The sequence below is a fragment of the Coturnix japonica genome, chromosome 7 (genome assembly GCF_054131305.1).
Source record: "Coturnix japonica strain WE chromosome 7, WE-NBRP24, whole genome shotgun sequence".
Taxonomy (NCBI): Eukaryota; Metazoa; Chordata; class Aves; order Galliformes; family Phasianidae; genus Coturnix; species Coturnix japonica.
Window position 1 is genome coordinate 287,278 of NC_140669.1, and position 20,573 is coordinate 307,850.

The window sequence follows — 20,573 nt, forward strand, 5'->3', positions numbered from 1 at the left end:
CACAAAGTACCACAGACAACACTGATAAGTGCAAGGAATTCTCACAATCCAGAAATACACTCTTTCCTCTGAAGGTAAAGGGGTTTTGTGCAGTAAGGAAAGGTTACTGGGGATGAAAACAGGCTTCTGTAAGGCTTTCATTGCTTCCAGCAAACCCACTGCATTTGTTCCCTACACTCTGGATTTAGCTGTAGCTGATGATTAAATAATCATGGCAAGATAATGTATAAAGACCAGATCTAGATAAAACTACCTAAAACAGAAGGCAAAACTGATTACTCATAGCAGGATGAAAAACTAAGTTGAATCTATTACAAGTTTAAAACACATCTTTTTAAAGCTGTTTTGTTCTTATTAAGAAATCTCCTAGAGGTAGAACACCTTAATAATAGAAATAATTTAAGAAAGAAAATAATGTGCTTGTAAAAATACAACAGTAAAGGGCTGATTTAGTTGGAAAGGGAGTGTTCTTAATCATAAAGCACTAAGCAGAAGCGTTCATTCTCTGTGCGCTCCCAGGTTCACTGCAAAGCCAGAAAACAGGAAAGGCTGCTTGGTGTAAAGGCACAGGGGGCGTTTCTGGCAGGAGCAGGAAGTGAGACAGATCAGCCGCCAGGGTTTCTCACTCCACAAGATGCGAGTTACAGCTTGCACCTACCTTACATTTAGTACAACCAATGAACTGAGGAAGTCTATTGGACTGCTTCACTGCAATGATAGTGGCATATTTATCTGCAATTGCTACCTTAAAGAAAAGATCGCAGCAGAACTAAATTCAAAGCAGTAAAAGGCTGAGCTGCCCAACTGACCAGCAGCAGATGATAGTTATCCTCTGCAGGACTTGGACTGTTTGTCTCTGCGGGCAGTGTGAGCAGGCAAGGCTCCAGGATAATTCCTGCTGAAGGTTCCTAAGTTAGCAATGAACTTCAAACAAAAAAACCCAAACAAACAGTATGGAATGCCTCAGCCTAAATCACTACAAAAATACCAAAACGATCAAAACAAACATTGAGGCCAACACATTAGGCAGCCTGACTTTTAAGAAGCATTTCCTTAGGATCACATTCACTTCAGCTTTACTATCACTACATTAAAAAAACATAACAGAAAATATGACTGAAAAGAGGATGGGTGGGTTCCAGAACTTCAGCAACAGCTCACAGGGCAGGGGAGGCTGCTGGACTCCTCAGCACCGAGCAACTACCAAACACCAGTAAGAACAGATCAGACAAAGCCATGATATTTTAATACAACCCAATACTCTAATAAAGTATTTTATTGTCACCAACAGGAATTCGGTAAGATAACAAAGCACCCAAGGTTTTGATCCTTTTACCAATGTGCTACGTGCTATTTAGAACAGAAATTTGCTTCAACATGAACGTGGTGGGGTTTGTATTGGATTTTTTTTAAAGGCACATCTTAACATTTCCGTGGCTGTTGAATAATATCAATTCTTTTAGGCAGCATCAACTTCTCCAAGGAAGGCAGTGGCTTTTGGTGAGCAACTTGTAACGCTGCTGCAGGGATATTGTGGCTCATCTGTAACATTAAAATGGGGAAAAGAAGTTGTAATGAAATACAACTCTTCCTCTGTTCGCTTCCTAAGCTTGATCATATGAAGGCTGTTTAGGAAGCATTGTAAAACCTAAACCTATAAAGCTCAAGGGATCAACATATCAAGACTCAGTGACTGCACATTTAATAATTTCTGGCCTATATACAGATACAGAAACCAGAGCAAAAAACTACATCCCAGAGTTAACAGTGAGTTGCTTCAAATTCTTCCTTTCTGATTCAAACAACCATCACAGTAGCATTTAGTTGTTATTTTCTAAGCTTTTGAGGAAGCTTTATGCTGTAACCAGCAGTAGAAGAAAGTGCCAGATAAGAGCAGAAAAGATAGGAAGGAGAAGAAAAACAGGATAACTATTCACCTTAACAAATAGGCTTAAGCTAAATTTCAAGATCTACCCAGCAAAGCTTTGATCCCATCTGTTGATGAAAGGCTCATGCTGAAATATGACTGTTTTGTTTTGGTTTTTGTTTGTTTGTTATTTTTTTAAACCAAGCTCTACAGATGAGGAAGTCCTTGTATGTTTCTCAGTCTGAAGATCACATATGTATGAAAAATAGATGAGAGCTGTCAGATCTTCTGATTAGCATGCAAATTAAAAAGCCGCTTGTTAAACCAGCTTTTGCAGTGCGTAAGTATAAGACTCTGCACCAACAACCCAGCAAGAGATACTGGGCAGTATCTAATGACAGAGCCATAATAACGCATAGAAGGGTCCATCAACAGATTTGTGACACAGAATCCAGTATAACCTCACAGTATTTCCAAGGGAGAAATGGAGAAAGTGACCATCAGGCCTCAGGTGACAGAAGTGCATACAGACCAACAGTGGAATATTCTGGACCTGTTGTCTCAGTGACTTGCAGTAAATTGACATTAGCCTACCATCTATGCTCTTCTCATCAACATTACTCACTGCCTTTCTAAGCCTTCTCTTCTCTTTGCCAAGTTGAATCTTCAGAGAAGCTAAAGCTATTTCTATAGCTGGGTGATGCCAAAGACTGTGGGTTTTCTTTTTGGCAGAGCTGGGGTTACAAGCCAGAACATCTTATTATGTCACTGCTATTTTTCCCCACGTTTCAATTCATTTGAAATCAGTGCATCACTTAAAAGAAAAAACAAAAAACACCCACATAACTTGATATCTCATGGTATCTTTCTATAAGGGATGCATGCAGCAATTCCATGTCTACTTATTCAGTGTTAAATAGGAGTGGAATCACAGATGGCAGAAAAGAGAAGGCAACTAGTTCCACGTTATCCACACACCTCTGACATAACAGACCATGGCAGGAACGCCCAGCAGCAGATGACAAATCTACAAACGTCAGGCAACAGCGATTTATGGGAAATAAAGCTTTCTGATATTCTGTCTTTAGCTTCACAGCGAGGTCCTGACAAACACATATCTAGTTCTTCCAGGCCTACTTACTTTGCGCAGCACGACATCCATGTGGTGAATTTTTGAAGCACTGGCAACACTGCAAAGAAAGAAAAATAGTATTTAGTATTCTACCTTGCAAAAACACTGGCAACTGTTTTTCAGACTGCTTAATACAAAGTATCTTGTAATAGAAATTCAGGTTTTGGAGCTAAATCCCTTAACTGCATTAAAGAATACAAGAGTATGATGAGGAAAGTGCCATCTCAGAACAGAGAAATGGCAAATCCATATTGTTACTTTTCCTTTTTATATATACAGAAAAACCTATATATAAAAACCCTTCAGTACTTCAAGAAGGGGCTTTACAGTGCACCATGGAGTAATGTCACAGAAGTGTAGCACTGGAGTTCAGACCCACAAGGTCTGACTTGCCATCTTCTTCACTTTAATCTAGGCCCACAAAAGCATTCACGCTCTGCTGTGGGTGCTTGGAGAAGGAATTTTTCTTCCAACATCAAAACCTCTCAAGTAGTAACTTTGTGTATGAGAATATCCCACTACTTCTTCATATTTGAATCCTGCAGAATAACCACATCACCAGCATTCCGAATGAACAAGCTGTGGATATGAAATAACTTGCTTAGCATTAGAAGACTGCACGTCCTTTTAATAATACCATTACTTGTACTGATAGCTCTGTAGCTTAAAGCAGAGTCCTGACAGATGGAACGAGACACTTGAACTGTAACTCTTGAAAAAGCAGGTACTGATGTAGTGAAGTTAATGATTCTGTGTCTGCAGCAAGATACATTTCCAGCTGAAATCCAACCTAGTGATTGATAATAGCTGTGTTTCTACCTTGTCTTGTCCTTTCCCGTAGCCTTGGTATTCCTCCCGGCAGTTACGGCTTCTTGCTTTTTAGATGCTCTCACACCTCCAGCTTTGACTGCAAGAAGAAAATAGAATTTACGTAACATTACAGATAGAGCTGCATGCTAGACAGAGAAGACAAAATAATACACCCAGATAACTGCTAAGAAAAAAAATTCTTTCACAACTTGGCTCTATTTTTACTTCACTTACATGTACACATGGGTACATGAAGTAAACCAAAGAGAGCCACCAAAAAGGAACAACATGCTGTCACAGTGCACTCAAACCAGCTCCCAGAAGCCGTAATCAGGGAGTCAGGGAAGTCAGTGGAACTTATAAACCCTGTGAACTTCTGGAATAATCAATCTCAGATGGAAGAGATTCCAATTTAAGTACAAGAAAAAGAATCCACAACTCCGAACGTTCCAGTTTTGAAGCAGCAAGAAAAGTTCCATGATTTATACAAGGCGTTTCAGAAGCGAGCGATGCAGGTAAAGAACCAGGGCATCTTACACTTGTGTCCTAACAGCTTTAATTATGCTTCATTAAGATCCCTGTCAATCCCAAAACCCATTAGCACTGATTAAAGCACGGATGATCTGACAGCAACAACGTAAGCTCTGAGCCTCGTCAGATTCTTCCGTTCTGAACAAAGACCGCACAAACCATCTGAGACACCTTCACGGTCACAACGCTGCTTCCAGTTTTAACCCTGCCAACACGAGGACGATCGAACTCAGGAAACATGCAGCTTGTTGGAACGAGCTGCTCCATAAAACATCGCGGATCCCATTACGGGCACCGATAAGCAGGACCGGAGTTTGCAAATACAAACACTGAGGGGACGGGGACACGGCGGGGACACGGCGGGGTGAGCCCGCCCGGCCCGGGGCCGCCAGCCGCGCGCTGAGCTGCGGTACCGGGCGGAGCAGGAACGGCAGCAAAGCCGGGCGATCGTCCGCCAACACGGCCCGGCAGGTCGAGCTGGCACGGAGCCACCGGGACGGCACAAGGAGGGAGCACAGCGGGACCCACACGGGGCAGCGGGCACAGCCCCGGGCCGGCACCTCACGGCGGGGCGGAACACGGCCCGGACCCGACGGAACACGGCCCGGACCTGAGATAACACGGCCCGGACCTGAGGGAACACGGCCCGGACCTGGCATAACACGGCCCATACCTGCGGTAACCCTTCCACCTGCCGGCGGTCCCGCCGCTCGTCGCGTCCCGCGCGCCATGTCCGCTCCGGTGAGGCGGGGCGGGGCGGCTGTAATTAAAGCTCGTTCCACGAGGGAGCGACCAACGGGCGGTAAATGTCGCCCCGCCCGCCCGGTGTGCGCGGCACAGAGCGCGGAGCGCGCTGCTCGTGCCCGGGATGCTCGCGGGAACACACCGGGCGGTCACACACCGCTCGGTCACACACCGGCTGCTGCTCCGTGAGGCGGCTCCGCTCCGGTGCCTCCACACGAGAGCGCGGGGCTGCGCCGTGAGGAGCGGGAAGGAGCCGCCTCCAAAGGGAGCAGAACTAAGGGGCCTTTATTGCTCCGTGACGGGATTTGGAGAGACCGGTACCGATAATGGAACAACCGGCGGTCAGTAGGTGCTGTAGGATGTCAGTAGGTGCTGTAGGATGTCAGTAGGTGCTGTAGGATGTCAGTAGGTGCTGTAGGATGTCAGTAGGTGCTGTAGGATGTCAGTAGGTGCTGTAGGATGTCAGTAGGTGCTGTAGGATGTCAGTAGGATGTTGTAGGATGTCAGTAGGTGCTGTAAGATGTCAGTAGGTGCTGTAGGATGTCAGTAGGTGCTGTAGGATGTCAGTAGGTGCTGTAGGATGTCAGTAGGTGCTGTAGGATGTCAGTAGGTGCTGTAGGATGTCAGTAGGTGCTGTAGGATGTCAGTAGGATGTTGTAGGATGTCAGTAGGTGCTGTAGGATGTCAGTAGGATGTTGTAGGATGTCAGTAGGTGCTGTAAGATGTCAGTAGGATGTTGTAGGATGTCAGTAGGATGTTGTAGGATGTCAGTAGGATGTTGTAGGATGTCAGTAGGTGCTGTAGGATGTCAGTAGATGCTGGGAGTCCTTTCTGCCGTGTTTATAATCCCCGAGTTACAGCCCTTAATCCTGTTTAACGCTACATAGAACCGTATGGGTGTCCCATGCAGAAATAGCATCACTCACGGTCAGTGTCTGAGCAGCCTCAGAATGGGATACAAGGGCTGGGAGTGGGTGCGGAGCAGAAGGAAATGATGCTGCACCCCGTGCATCAGTGCACTGACACTAGTACTGCCATGGCTGTTAATGCACATACACCAGTACTGCCATGGCTCTTAATGCACATACACAAGTACTGCCATGGCTGTTAATGCACATACACTAGTACTGCCATGGCTGTTAATGCACATACACAAGTACTGCCATGGCTCCTTAATGCTGTCGCTGTAACCTGTGCCCCACTCACAGAGCACAGCCTCCACGCGCTGTGACGAGGCCGCCTCATCTCCCTGCAGTCACATGGAGCTGCCCGCAGGGGGCAGCAGACGCTCAGCGGGCGGCTGGGCGCAGTCTGTGCTGGGCGCTGTACGGGGTAACGCGGCCAGGAGCTTTAAAAACGTTCTTTGTTTGCTACTGATGTGTGAACATTCAATGTCAGCAACGTGGGCAGATTCGAGACGAATCGCTTCTTGATTGAGGAATGGCCTTATTCGTTGTTTGAGGTAATAATTGTGTGCAACATTCAGAATTAGATAAATCCTCTTCCTCAACAATGTAGTAACCTGTCCGGATGGATGACAGCTTTAAATAGGATCCATGTAAATAGAAGCGCTGGGGAATTTACAGCCAAGAAATATGTATTTAGTTCCCATACGAAGCACTCACGTATGATGGATGGTCTTTGGGCAGAGGGGAAGTTGTCAGCAGCCAGAACTTCATGGGATGTGCTGAACTCGTTTTCCTGCATCTCCGCCCACTGTGGAGCTGCACCAGCTGGTTCTGGATTGACTTCACTACCTGATTCATTTAGGACATAATGAATGAACTGTGACTAATTATGAGCCATCTGCAATGAGCTGCAGGTTTTTTGCATGTAGTCCTAATAGAGATCAATCTCTTCTCATAGTGTGACTCCTTTGTGCTGATGCTCAGGGAGATCGTGCATTCCACACTCCCAGTCAGGAGAAATACACTCACAAACAGCTTAAGGATCCAGCTGGAAATCACCTCACCAGGGTCCCTGCTGCTTGTGTTATTCTTTTTCATGCAATGCACATGAAGTGGAACCGACCGCAAGGAGATCTTTCCCATTGGAGATAACTGGCATGTGTAAGGACATGCACCAGTGCTGAGGGCTGTGCTGTGGGATCTGAAAGTCCCCTGCTATGCTCCAGGCTGAAGCACACCTGACCAGGTTTTGTGAAGGCAGCACAGCCTGGATGATTACACCAGAAAGTCTAATTATGATGCAACTACAAACTCTACTGTTATTAAAATGCCATAAAAAATCTAAGTAATCATATATATAGGTTTGGGCTGGTAGGGACCTGTAAGGTCACTGTGTTCTAAGTATGATGATGACTTCACCCGACAGTCCCCCCGGGACTTAAAATATACAAAGTCTGGAGCTCATTGTGTCCTTTGTGCTTTGCCTTTGTTCTGTGCAGAATTCATGACACAAATCCATAAACGTGTCACGTCAGAGACAAGGACACAGACTTAGGAAAAAACCACCCATTTCCATGACCATCAGTTGGAATTGGCAAGGCTCATATTGCGGCAGCATCACATGGGATATGACTTATTACTTGAACTCCCTAATCTCCAATTATGCAAATTTCACTGGAGTCACTTGACTTGAGCAAGAGACTGGAGTCATTTCACTCGCTGAAGCATCCATTTCTTTTCAATGCACTCAGGGCATTCTAATGCAGGAACATAGTTTGGTAACTCATGAAGAGTTACCTTTTATTTTCTCACAGAATATCAATCTGAATGTAACACAGTGAACACAGTGCATCTTAAAAGCACCTGCTTTCCCTTTGTGCTCCTGGCCCTTTGCCTGGCCCAAGCACCAGCCTGCACTCTGAAGGTGAGCAATGAAATTACACTGTGCCCTGCTTTTCCCCACTTCCACACATTCGGTTTGAAACCACACACAAAGGGAAAATAACCAACAAACGTACTGTGGAGATGACTGTAATCAGAGCAGCACCGAGACAAAGTGTGAAAACACATCCATAATGAGACCATTAAAAGCCAAAGAAAATGACCAGAACAAAATATATCTGGCACATCACAGAAGATCCAGTCGGGTGCCCGCCCACGTCTTGCTGCTTTTCATCCTGATTAAAGGCTCAGGAGAGAGGTACAAATGATTCAAAGGTGTCAGCAGATTCCAAAGAGATCAGAGCAGATTGTGATCCCGTCAGACCATTCTTCATTATCCAGCGCTAATTTAAAGCGCTGTGGGACAACGCGGCACCAAATAAATGCATTTGGCTCAGTCAGTTACAGGGTGCCACATGATCAGCACTGATCCGCATTCATCTTTGCAGCAAAGCTCGTGCAGGACTCTGAAGGCAGTTAGGACTATGGCGCAAGAACAATGACCGAACTGTTCTTACCAGAAACAAACTCAAATTGAATTAAATGGAAACTCTTTCCTACCTTAAAAGGAGAAAACTGAAGTCCAGGAAAGACAAGGCACCACCTGCACAATGCTGCCCCTTGGTAACATGTCACACTGCAGTCAATGGGGAGTTGCTTGGCTGTGTAACAGGGGTTAAGACCCAACTCATTCCCTCTGCTGGGCTGTTAACCCCCTCGTTTCTTTCCCCTAGTGCAGCTGGGGGGCAGAAGTAGCCCCAACCAAGTAAGGAAATTGAATTTAATTGGAGCAGTTCTGCTTACATTACCTGTCATCACTGCACCAACACAGATGGGGCATTTGCAGACACTGAAAACTGAAGAAATTTGCTCGGATGGGGAACAAAAACTAAGAACAATATGAAGTCAACAGACTCTACAGCGTGAGGAGAGTTACCTGTATCATCAGTGATTTGGGTTGTAAATAAATCCAAGGGAAGTGCAGGCAAACGGGAGACTGTACGCGCTGAAAGCAAGAAGAGAGAAATTTGATTGGGGGGAACAAGGGGAGAAGTAGAGGAGTGCTGGGAAGAAACTGCGACAAACCCCAGTTGTCTGTAGCCAAAGTGATGGGGGAATAAAGGGTGAGCAGGACGTACCTTTGTGCTTTGCTGTGCCAGCCTGACACCTTTGGAACACGTGCACCGTGCAATGCTGAGACAATGGCCAAGGGGATTCTGATACGTTTAACCTGATGAAGAAAAGCAGCTGCACTTTGCATTGCCAGTATTTGGTTCTGAAATACCACACGCCAAAAATGACTACAATAAAAGAACAGGGACCAGCTTTCCATGGATGAGACGTCCATATTTATTGTTCTTCCATGTGCATAGAAAATGGCAGTGAAGGTTTTTGTTTGTTTTTGTATGAAATATGCAGAGAATGGAATGGGAGAGGTGCAGGGATGCTGAGCGGGACGTTGTGCTTCAAAATTATGCTCTTGATTAATTGAGTTCTATATTAATTTATATCTTTAAAATTTATAACATTTTCTTGGAATTTATTTTTTTTTGTGTACGATGTTTCAAATCTCTTTCAGAATGACACACTGCATTACAACTGGATGGCACTTGGAACCAATGTGGCATTTCCATATTTACACCAATGAAAGAAATTTACACGACATAATAGCATACAATCTCCACATTTAGTAATATCAATAAAACAAGGGCATCCATTTTATTTTTTTCTGTACAAACTATCGGAACAAGACTTTTATTCACATAAAAAACAGGCTTCATTTGCTCTGACCTACACACTTTCCAATTCCTTTGACTCAGTCCTCAAACCTTTCATCACATGGCCCACACCCTCACCAGACTACAGAAGCTACAAGTGATAATACCTAACATCTAAACAGAGCAAAGAAACATCCCTTCCAGTTCTTCTCTCTGACAGTTCTTCACTCCAAAAAAAAAAAAAACAAAACAAAAAAAACCCAGCAAAACCTAAAACAAAAAAACCCAAACCAAAGCCAAATGCCCTCCAAAACCCCAACCAAAAGACTTCCTTGTCTCCTCTTTTATTTCACCTTCAGATTTCATAACCGGGACATCAAATGAGGCCACTCCATTTCTTCTCAAGCACGATGAGAAAAGTACTGTTGTTTTTTTTTTTCCCTTTGATGCTACACCCAGGAGTCGGGTGAACCTGGGTACTGTTCTGCCCTATAAGAAGATCGTCTGGTGGAATAAAAGTCTACATAATTTGTGGTTGATTTCAGTCCATACTGCGTCGTGTAGTCTGCGTTAGCAGGAAAGTGAACTCGATCATCAAAGTATGGGTCCTCGTAGCTGTGTGGGGACTGCAGGTACAACCTGTACGCGTCGCAGTTCTTTCTGTTGGTGTCTTCTTGACTGTAGTACAGTTGTTGATGCTGTTTACAACATGAAAGAAAAATAAACTTTTAAGATGTAATTAAACAGAGAAAATGCTTGTTTCTGGAGCTGATATGCATCACACACACAGCTTTCCCTGGGTAGTTAAGTGTAGCTCTTCCAATGACCACAACTGCATGAAACGCCCCGAAGGCTCCAGGTAAAACTAATGCAGGGAAAACCTCTCAGCCTGTCGGCAGGTCACTGCCTGCATCCACTGCAAAGCCAGTAATAACCCTCAGCTGTGCTTTCAGGGCATGTGTAGAAGGTACAGAACCTGACCGTAGCTACCAAAAGTATCTGCCAAGCCAGAAAAGGGGGCTGAGATCCAACCGTGCTACCAACACGCTGAGATGTGGGACTATCGAAGGAAAACACAGCGGTGAGCTGGCAATGGCTTATGTACTTCTGAGCATTGTACTGCTCAGCCGTGTACATACTCTCCACAAAACACACTCTGACCTTACAACGTGTACTAAAGCTCTTTAAGGTCCCATTAAAACACTGTAAGCTGAGTCATTTCAGTATAGCTTCAGAACAAAGCTTCAGACTCACCTGTAGCCGTCTGTTCTGCTCTCTGGCTGGTGAGGAATAGGAACTGATATAAATTGGCGACGTTTTGCTGGAACCTGTGAGGAAATAGGTTTTGGCATCATCTTCACTATCTTTTTGTCCCTGTGCTTCTACTTTATCTCAGCAGTAGTTAAGCAGAAACCCCAATGCTTTTCTTCTTTTCCCCATGCATGTGTCCTGCTGAAAACCTTTATAATGAGGAAATATTGCTCCCTATTTACTGACATCTCTTATTTTGTGACTTGAAGAAGGAAAAGCAAAGTCCGGGAAGTGTGAAATCCCAGTTTAGCTTTATAAAAACATAACAATATATATGCATAGGAAAACAATGTTTGATTCTGAAATATGAGGTGTATAATAAATTTTCTGCAACAGATTTTGAAACTTAATTTAGTTTTCCAAACACCTCGTCTCCCAGTATATAAACAGATCTCCCCTTATTCATAGGATCAAAAAATGGCTTGGTTTGGAAGGGACCTCAAAGACTATCTGTTATTCTGGTTCTGTTTGTCATTTTAAAGAAAACAGCAGAGAGATGTGAAAAACCTCTTTTGTTCTTCGTGCAACAAATAAAAGTGAAAACAACATTAAAAGCAACATTTCTGCGAATGCAGCTGTCCATATTACGATTGCACAAACCACACATAGAAGGAATATTCCCTTATTGCAGCCATGAGGTCACCCAGCCAGTACCTACCAGTGTACATGTCTTTATGAGTAATGATGTCGCCGTGGTTGGTGTAATACTGCATAGAAGGCTGTGTTCGATCGTATTCGGAGCGGGGTTCTCTAATTCCTAATAAAGCCGGTGATGAAGATGTGCTGCCAACTGATGAGAGAAGAAAGGCTGTTACTGCACAGACTGATCAGCTTTCTCAACCCTGACCTTCTCTCTTCTCATTCCTTCCTTCTCCAAACTCATGGGTAATGGCCAGAATTAGTGTACACCCTTTCCTGTATGAAGGACTGCAATGGTGAGAGCTATCGACAGTGCACCATGGGATCATCACCGATACTTTTACAAGCATTCACCACTCCATAATGATTCGAAATAAGTAAGAGAGTGTACCCGTTTCATTTTGGGTATGACTTCTGGAGAACTTTCTGTAACGTAACTAATCAAATACAAACGTAATCATTCATTTCTTTGTTAGAGTTTATGATTTTATTTAGGTTACGCTGAAATGGAACCTTCAAGTCCATCATGTCACCTGGGACAGGTCAGAAAACATTACACTGCCTGGCTGAGTTCATCCATGCACAAACTTGTACTATTTTTCTTTCATTATCACACACAAGTGAATCTTGGCCACTTGGTCAGCTCCTGCTGGCTGACAGGACAACAACACAGCGCAATCCACTGCTTTCACTACAGTGAACAGATGCAGAAAGTTTGTACAGCTACCTCTTCTCTTCTTCACAGATAACTCAACTGCTTTTCTTCTTCCAATAGTTGTGTCCTTTATATCATATTCACGATTCTGGGTTATCAAGAATAGCCTAATTACTGACATTTCCCTAGCATTCTCAAGGCTAAAAAAGCTGAACTGGGGGAGTGTCACTCTGAAAGAGGTCAACTCAATGCATGCACAGAGTGACTTTAACAGAACAACTGCTACAGACCATGTACAAGGGCTCTACCACATCTGCTGTGCCTGCTGCAACCTGCAGGGCTGTTCCCACGGTTCTCTCTGCACCTCCATCCTAATAGTTTAAGTTGGTCGTGCTGTGGAACAGAAGATACCAGTATGTGCAACTTATCACCTAGAACTAAGAGTACATAGCAGCTGCCTTTGGTATCATGAGGTTGGAGAGAGACAAAGGGATGTTCAGGACAATCTCTTGGAACCCCAAAGGGCTGGGAGAAAACTGAACAAAAAGATCTAGAACTGAAGACTATCATCTTTAGAATGAGAAGTCAAGGAGAGGCCATGTGAATTCAATGAGATACAGGGTATCCCTTCAGTAGATCTCTTGGTGTGTCTCACTGACCTGACTGTATGACCGGTGACATCTGCTGATTTGCTGTTGATAACGAGGGATGGGATTTGAATCTTTCTCGTTCCAGTGTCGACACCGGTGTAATGAAGTGACTCTGATTCCATCCGTCCTGTGCAGTGGTAAAAGGCGACAAACAGAAATTATTGCTTTACATTATCTTGGGAGTTTTTAGACAACAATTTTCCAATGCAAGCTAATTTTGCAGTCTACCTTCTTATAAATGCTGCGAAGGTCTCGATACTGCCATAACGTGTTCAGCACCTGAGCAGCTGCCTTGACAACTTTCAGTGAAGATCTAAGGAAACAAAGATCATTGCATTAGAAGGGAGATCTGAGATTTCCTACTTTATACAGGAGTCCTGCCATCTTGGTGCTGGCGCTGCACGACTCAGACACTGCGGCACTCCCACTCCCCACCTAACAACTGGCCACGCTGGATATCATTAATAGTTATTGTGATACCCTGACGAAGGTGTTAACATATTCTGATTTCAAAAAGCTCTAAATATTTTTAACCTCCCCCCATCCCCGGTTACCCACATTCTTACGCATTTGGAATGAAACACGCAGATGACGTATGTAATTTGTTGCCCACTTGCCTGTCACCTCTTCCTTTGGTTATGTTCACCAGCTTTTCTATTCCCCCCGTGTCAGCGAGGGCTTTGGCATTCTCCATGTTCTTGCTGGTGACCTCATGCAGCGCGCAGCAGATTGCAGCCACGGTCTCATCAGACAATATGCTTGGGCCATTGCCTCCTGGCAGTCGATTCACCAGATCTCGCATGGCGTATTTACCTGTAGCAACCCACCAACAGAACCACGTCAGAACTTACGTTTCACCCTGTTTGTCACCCACAAGAGATCAGATCTCATCTCCTTCGGTTTCAATTACTGACTGACAGAGGAATAATCGCGCTGCAATCAAAGGAAATCAAGTAAAGCTGAAGTGTTTTTTTTTTCTTTTACTGTTTAGGTCATGTTGACAATTAATTGATTACTAATTGATTTTGCTGCAGACTTGTATCTGTCCGTCACGGTGCCTGATGAATAAGCCTTCCTCAGAGCCCTTTGCCATCTATTTGCACAATGTGTCTGGGGAAAAATTTTACTCAAAAATAAATTCTGTGCACAAAAGCAATTCCTTTCAAACACGGTGGGAAGTGAAACACACCCCCAATGCTGTGCGCAGTACTACTCTGTCACTGCCAGTGTTTTGGTAAGCTCAGCAGCACACATTTCCACACACCATCTTACACTGCTATTTGTTACAGTGCCTGTTCTGTCAAATAACCCTTTTACCCCAGAGTATCGATCGCTGAAAGCCAAGAGCTCTGCACTGACCAATGGTAAAGAATTTACTGGTGTGCTGGCAGCAGGGCTGTCCCCTTCTGTTAGTGTACACAAGGGCCCCTGAAGCCCTCTGAGAAGGCGCCCATTTATTAGCTCCAAGGAAGCAGAGTTGTGTTATCCATCATATTTTGTGCTGACAGTTTCCTGTCCAGTTCATCTGAGGTCACTTCAGCCCGCTGTGACAAGACTGGCATGCACGACGGCTGAAGGCAAACCAGAACAACAGAATGACTCTGAAAAGCTCCTGTTGTCAAAAAAATTCATTTCTGGGGCACAAGTGATGTGCTGCAGTAAAATCGAGTGTGCTGTGTCTATTGGTAGAATCTCACGTTGCACTCTTTCAGTATTAGGTCAGACCGATTCGTTATTCCTCACAGTTCTGCACTCACCAATCAGCTCCTTGTTCCGAACATCCAGCGCCATGTTCCTTAAGGCAGTTGCCACAGACGAAACGACTCTATCGTTATCCATCCTCAGGAGTTCCACAAGGATCGGCAGTCCTTTCTCTTTCCTTACAGCAGCTCGAATGTACGCTGCAAACTGTAATAGAGCTCCAAGTTACTTGCAGATCTACTGGGGCATTCTGACTGAAACTGTCTCTCATTAGATGATAATTCCTAAGTATTTTGAGGACATTTTTACAAAGATGATATGTTAACAGTTCAATGGTTCCTTTTATCATTACTAAAAAGGGCGGACTCTGCTCTTTGTCACCCATTCCCGGTATGGCACAGTATTTTAAGAAGTGTTCTAGCAGACAAAACATCCCAATAGGGACAAAGCATTGAAGAAGGAGAAGTACTTTTCTTAAAAAGGGTCAACTTTGAAAGGGGCATAAAACGAAGCATCCTCATCTGGTTTCCTACAGCAAAGAAAGCAATTAACATTTTCTCCACCCCCCTGTGACAAATACATACCATTAATGAAGTATTCTCACCTAATGCTGTTGTAACACATTGTGTGCGAGAGCCATTAGCAGCAATATATGGAAATGAAAATGACGGAGCAAATGCAGCTTTTTAATGCTCGTAACCAATATACTACATACTGCGGTCCTGATGTTATGAAGTGTGATTACTGCCTATTACATGTACATTTTGACTACACAGTTTCCAGCTTGCTCTCCCTGCCTACCATGTTTGACATCACCTTTCACTGCAGAAATAATATTTCATAGCACAGAAGCACTAACGCCGCGCTCTAGAGAGAAAGAGGAGGAAAGTCGGGTACCTTCCAGTTGCCTGCAGAAAGATTCTGGAGAGATCCTGCAGAGCCCTCCAGAGTGGCTGGGTTGGAGCTTTCTGCGAGAAGCGTTAGGTACGGCTTCACCACCGACGGGTGCCACAGCATTTCTACCCCCTTAGGAGACTTGGAAAATCCTGGGATAGGGCCAACTCCATCCCACTGAGAAAAGGATACGCATTTGTAAATGCAACAAAGCTCTGTATTTCCATTCAACTCATGGTGTTTTTCTTCAAGTTATATTCATTGTTAGTTAAACATTTTAAACATTTGTAATAAAAATAAAGGCAGACCTGGTCCTCCTGGGAAGTTTTTTTTTTCTTCTTCTTCTTTTTCCCCCAGCAGCTCGGCTCCGAGTCTTTGCTGGGTGACTCCTTCCCCAACAAGTCGTCCAGCTCATTGATGCCCAGCAGACGCGCCTGAGGCACCTCCAGCTCCAAGCGGTAGGAAAGGTTTCTCAGGGTGCACACACAGTTCTCCACTGTCTGAAACCAGTAAAGACGTCGTGTCATTTGTTGCTTTCTCGTGTTGTGATGAAAACACCAAACAAATTAAGCATTAGATGAACAGGTATCCTAAAGCACAAACCCCAAGAGATCAGATCAGACACACGAGTTAGCACTAGAACCCCTCAGATGAAACTGCACACACCTTGCTGTCATAATCCGATGTGTTCACACAGGTGTGGATCACATAGAGCAGAGAATCAACCAGCCCTTCGCAGGACCTCATCTGCTTCCGGGCTTCTTCCCCCGCAGAGCTGAGATTCCTAAACAGTCCAAATGAGAAACGAATGCAGCACACCCACCCACAGACAGACACCATTTATTGGACAGTTTGCAGATGACTTTCCATTATTTTTTTTTAACAAACAAAACAGAATCACAGTATCACAATGTTGGAAAGGACCTTTAAGATCATCTAGTCCAACCGTCCCCCCTCCACCATACCTACAGAAAACCCCTAAACCATATCTCCTAGCTCCCTATCCCTAATGCAGAAAAAGAACCCCAATGAATAGGAAAGCTGTCTGAATGGTAGAACTAAACGGAAGGCAGCAGCAATTTGGCCTTAAGGATTAAGGGTAAGAAGGAGCTGCTGGGACCGTGGGGTGCTGCAGAACAGGAGGTTACCTCAGGCATCCCGTCGTGTTGCGCAGAACCAGGGAGGTCTGAAATTTGATTTTATGATCATCATCAAAGGAGGCACTGTTCCACCCGGAGTGCGGCACTATCACAGTGTTTGTCAGCGTTGACAGAGCGTCTCTAATGATTGTCATCTTCACCGCATCACATGAAGACAAGTTCCAGAGAACCCCTTCAGGAGAGATTTCCATTGTGGCCATTAGAGCGAGCAGATATGCAGCAATACTGGCTACTTAACAGACTTTGCTTTCAACAGGAGAAAGAGAATTAGCCTACGCATTTAGTTTGCAGTGCAATTTAATATTACTCTAACAGTTCCAGTCCAAAAATAGTCAGCAAAGCTGCCACGATAGGACTTTCTTCACTCTGATGTAACATTCTCTCCTATTCAAGTTGATGTATTTGGCATCCCCCATCCTGGCTGGCTGTCCAGGGTACGAGCTCTTTGAGGAAGGAGCAGGAAGGTGAGAGGACAGCCCCCACAGAGCGCCCTAAAGGGGCACTGCACTGCGGAACCTTGGGGCAGTAACCGCAGGATTCACTTCTCCCCCTGAACCTGTACTTCTGTGCTAACGCTTTTAGCTGTTACTAATCAAAATCTGTGGTTTTGTATTGATGAAATACTGATGCTCAAATACAAATCCAGCCAATATACTCAATTCCTGTCACTTACTGGTTATTTCTAGGTCTTATCCATGTCAGAACCATTATCTGTGCTACAGTTCTGCATCAGTCTCTATCCAAACCATACCTGTTACGAGCTCTTTTATTTCTGCATCAACAGATTTTCTTAACAACCGTAGCAGCGCAGGGATGCCACCAACGTTCTTCATTGCTATCTTGTTTTCATCAGTAGACTTTCCATACACCAGGTTTCTCAGTGCACCACACGCGTTCTTCTGAACCTCCAGGACTCTGTGATCCAGGAGATCCACCAGGTGTTTGATCCCTCCCAGCCGACACACCTGGGAAGCAGCACAGGAATATCAGGTTGGATGAGATGCAGTTTTGTGCACATAATTCAAGATAAAACTGGAGTTAGAAAATCATTCCCGAGACTTTTGTTTTGCTGAGTCAGTAATTTATTTACATAGGATTTATTGTGCAAATGACAAATAAAACCTGCACATGAATGGAAAAGCAAATTCCTTTAGCATCTGCCTATAGACATCAACAGTTCCATGAACACAGGTGTCAAGAAACGTACTCTGCATTTCTGCTAGATCACACTGCCCATCATTAGACTTATTCACATCACTTCCAGCTGCTATGCAGGAAAGGTGTGTGTGTTTGTCTGCACACGTCTGTCCACACGTGTATTTCAATACTGACATACACCCAGAGCAAACAAACACACGAGGTCCAGAATATGGTGTTGCAACAAGAAAGGAAAACAAAGACCAGAGCTCCAGTTGCTCCTTTAGTTTATGGCTTCCCCCAGATCAGAAATGCTCTCACTGCAGTACCTCTGTTTTCACTTTGTTATCTCCAAAGCACAAATGCTGAAGGTAGGCAGCCGCGTTCGCCTGGACCGATGGGAACTGGTGCTGGAGCATGTGAATGACCTCAGGCAGCTCTGGATCTCTCCAAGCAAACTCCCTTTGTTGGACAAACACGTTCAAGGAAAGGCATTACTTACAAATGTGTGTATAATTACTAAGTAGAACTAGGAGAATATCTTAAGTATTGCATAACAATTCTGGAGTATTGGGGGTAGTAGGAAAACCAATTACATTAGAACAGCTATGTCACATCAGCTTCTAGTCTTCTTACTGGAAAAGGACCCTTCATTTTCTGTGCTCTTGTGTTAGTTTGGTTGTTGACAACACAGATCCATGTAATAAAACTCTACCAACTAAAACACTGCAACCTACATCAGTCTCTGTGAGCTGAAGTGCATAACGCAAGATGCACACTGAACATTGCAGTATCTTTTCCTCTGCATTCAGAGTTGATTCAGACCTGACCTGCAGTCAGGTCTCCCTAGAATCCACTCACCATAAAGGGAAAGTTCAGTTACTGACCTTGTTTGCATCGCTACCCTGAGATTTATTTCTCCCTAACAACAATAGAAAACAATAATGTGGCTGAAGGGGACCTTCAGAGGTGATCCAGCCCAACTGCCCCATCACTTCTGGCTAACCAAAACCTAGCAGCACGTTACCTACATGCACCTTGAACACGTGGGCCACCTTGATCTGTTCCAGAGTGTGACCATCCCCACAGCAACAACACAAAGACTTCTCTCCCAAAGACAGTAAATATCACCTTATGACAAGTATGTTTGGTTCTTGAGAGCACAAGTGGACTTGCCTGGGGTCTTTTTGAATGCTATCTATGGATGGAGATCGCGTGGTCCCATCGTCGGCGGGCGCTGTGTGCTGCAGCCTGTTATAGCCAGACTCTGACAGGCGGTACTGCATTGACCTGTAGGGTTCCGCATAGGTAGCAGTTGTGTTCAGAGCATAATTATTTCTTTGGTATGTGAGTGTGCTACGCTGACTGGATGATCTTTGCAGATTTCCAACTCCTAGTATAAAATTAGTATTAAAACAAACCAGGTAACAAATGTCTATTGAAGAGAAGAGACAATACAAAGTTAAAAGTGTAAGCAAAAAAAATCAGTCTAAAAAAGGTGCATAGTGCTCAATGTTGAAAGCTGCCGCCAGTTGTAAGGGAACAGTTACTCAGCATCCCAGAGAAGACAGAGAGGCTGGCTGCAGAGATATAGGTTTGGTGGAATCAGGCTTATGCCCCAGCTTGCCTGAGCATTTAAAGAAAGATACGCATCTTGTGCCATTAAGGAGAAATTAGGATGCAAAATGTTTTAAGGTGTATAATAAAATTCAATTACCAACAGTAACTTCAATTTGCCAACAGTACTAAAAAGAAAAAGGAAAAAGAATTAAACAAAAAGTTATATAGTTTGTTTTCCATTTTACTTTCACAATTACTTGCATATTTTCCCTGAATAAAAGCTAGTAAGGGGATGATTTCCAAGTATTAAGCTAATGGTTTCCGGGTCAGGGACATGGATGTAGCTTCCTGACTCAGCAGAACTGTTGTGCTAACTTCTTTATTTCTAAGGTAACTGCTCTCAGGTGGACAAATGAGCAGAGAATTCACATTTCTAGTTGTATCTGGTAGATATAGTGGCATATCTTGACAAACTGCATCTACTGTATGCTGTGGAAGAGAGGAAAACTGCAAAAGCCTCCTTCACTCTGCTGTGCTCTTTGTATTTCAGGAATGAAATGCACGAAGAAGCAATTTTCAGATGTACAAATGTAAGACACATGAATTGGACACTTCTCCGTAAATATGTCTAGAGTTTAGTTGGATAACTCTCATGTTTCCACACTGTTTAGAAATTAATCCGATACACCAATACTTTACAGAGAGTCAGTTCTGATACTACTACTAACGCCCATGCACTTCATGATCTGCCAGTAGCAATTCTACCAACTACTACAGAAATGTTTCATTTTCACTGCACTGTGTTCAGATGTAGCTCTCTGACATTATCCTCAGCTAGAACAGGAGGTAAAAGCTGTATTTCTATTGTGAAAGATACGGTAGGTAATTCAGTTGTGCAAGTTATTATTTTACTGCCCTGATAAATTTAAACAGGTAAAAAAGAACACGCTCAGCTGGTATTTGAATGATGCACGGAGAATGGAAGAGCAAGCAGTAAAATGTTTATGTCATGAAATACTCTGCTTGGATGTACCAAGTGCATGCCATCAAAGAACACATTCTGAGCCTAACCTGACACTGACATACAGCCCAAAGTATTTCCTGCAAACATCATAACAACTTTAAATTCCTGCTGGTCATTTAAGTACCTCCAGCCTAGTTCCTGCCCACACTGATTTGCGGCACGTAGTTTCTCCTTTGAAATCAAAGATACCT

General features: G+C 44.0%; 2 protein-coding genes across 32 annotated transcripts in view; both read right to left on the reverse strand.

Annotated features, from left to right (window-relative positions):
- Nucleotides 1–1,242: 1,242 nt before the first annotated feature.
- Nucleotides 1,243–5,098, reverse strand: DAPL1 (death associated protein like 1). 2 transcript variants are annotated; one of them, XM_015869308.3, is made up of 4 exons: nt 5,014–5,098; nt 3,819–3,906; nt 3,009–3,057; nt 1,243–1,542 (listed from the first exon to the last, which is right to left on the reverse strand). In XM_015869308.3, exons 1-4 carry the CDS (start codon nt 5,069–5,071, stop codon nt 1,423–1,425), a joined length of 315 nt encoding a protein of 104 aa, XP_015724794.2. In that variant the 5' UTR covers nt 5,072–5,098; the 3' UTR covers nt 1,243–1,422. The 2 variants fall into 2 exon arrangements, with proteins under 2 accessions (XP_015724794.2, XP_015724793.2); XM_015869307.3 differs by having other exon boundaries at nt 4,993–5,098.
- A 4,161-nt stretch (nt 5,099–9,259) lies between these two features.
- Nucleotides 9,260–20,573, reverse strand: part of PKP4 (plakophilin 4) — a 42,311-nt gene continuing 30,997 nt past the window's right edge. For 12 of the 30 annotated variants that reach the window (XM_085551998.1, XM_085551996.1, XM_085551994.1 and 9 more), the window contains 14 exons: nt 18,975–19,191; nt 18,128–18,260; nt 17,413–17,626; nt 16,650–16,833; nt 16,168–16,285; nt 15,810–16,001; nt 15,505–15,678; nt 14,664–14,814; nt 13,524–13,719; nt 13,135–13,219; nt 12,916–13,033; nt 11,621–11,752; nt 10,906–10,979; nt 9,260–10,349 (listed from right to left, as the gene is read on the reverse strand). In XM_085551998.1, the coding sequence (XP_085408124.1) occupies nt 10,101–10,349; nt 10,906–10,979; nt 11,621–11,752; nt 12,916–13,033; nt 13,135–13,219; nt 13,524–13,719; nt 14,664–14,814; nt 15,505–15,678; nt 15,810–16,001; nt 16,168–16,285; nt 16,650–16,833; nt 17,413–17,626; nt 18,128–18,260; nt 18,975–19,191 (2,237 nt within the window). In that variant the 3' untranslated portion in view covers nt 9,260–10,100. Of the gene's footprint in view, nt 10,350–10,905; nt 10,980–11,620; nt 11,753–12,915; nt 13,034–13,134; nt 13,220–13,523; nt 13,720–14,663; nt 14,815–15,504; nt 15,679–15,809; nt 16,002–16,167; nt 16,286–16,649; nt 16,834–17,412; nt 17,627–18,127; nt 18,261–18,974; nt 19,234–20,573 lie in introns of all 30 variants that reach the window. The other 18 variants (XM_085551990.1, XM_085551988.1, XM_085551985.1 and 15 more) reach the window with 2 other exon arrangements.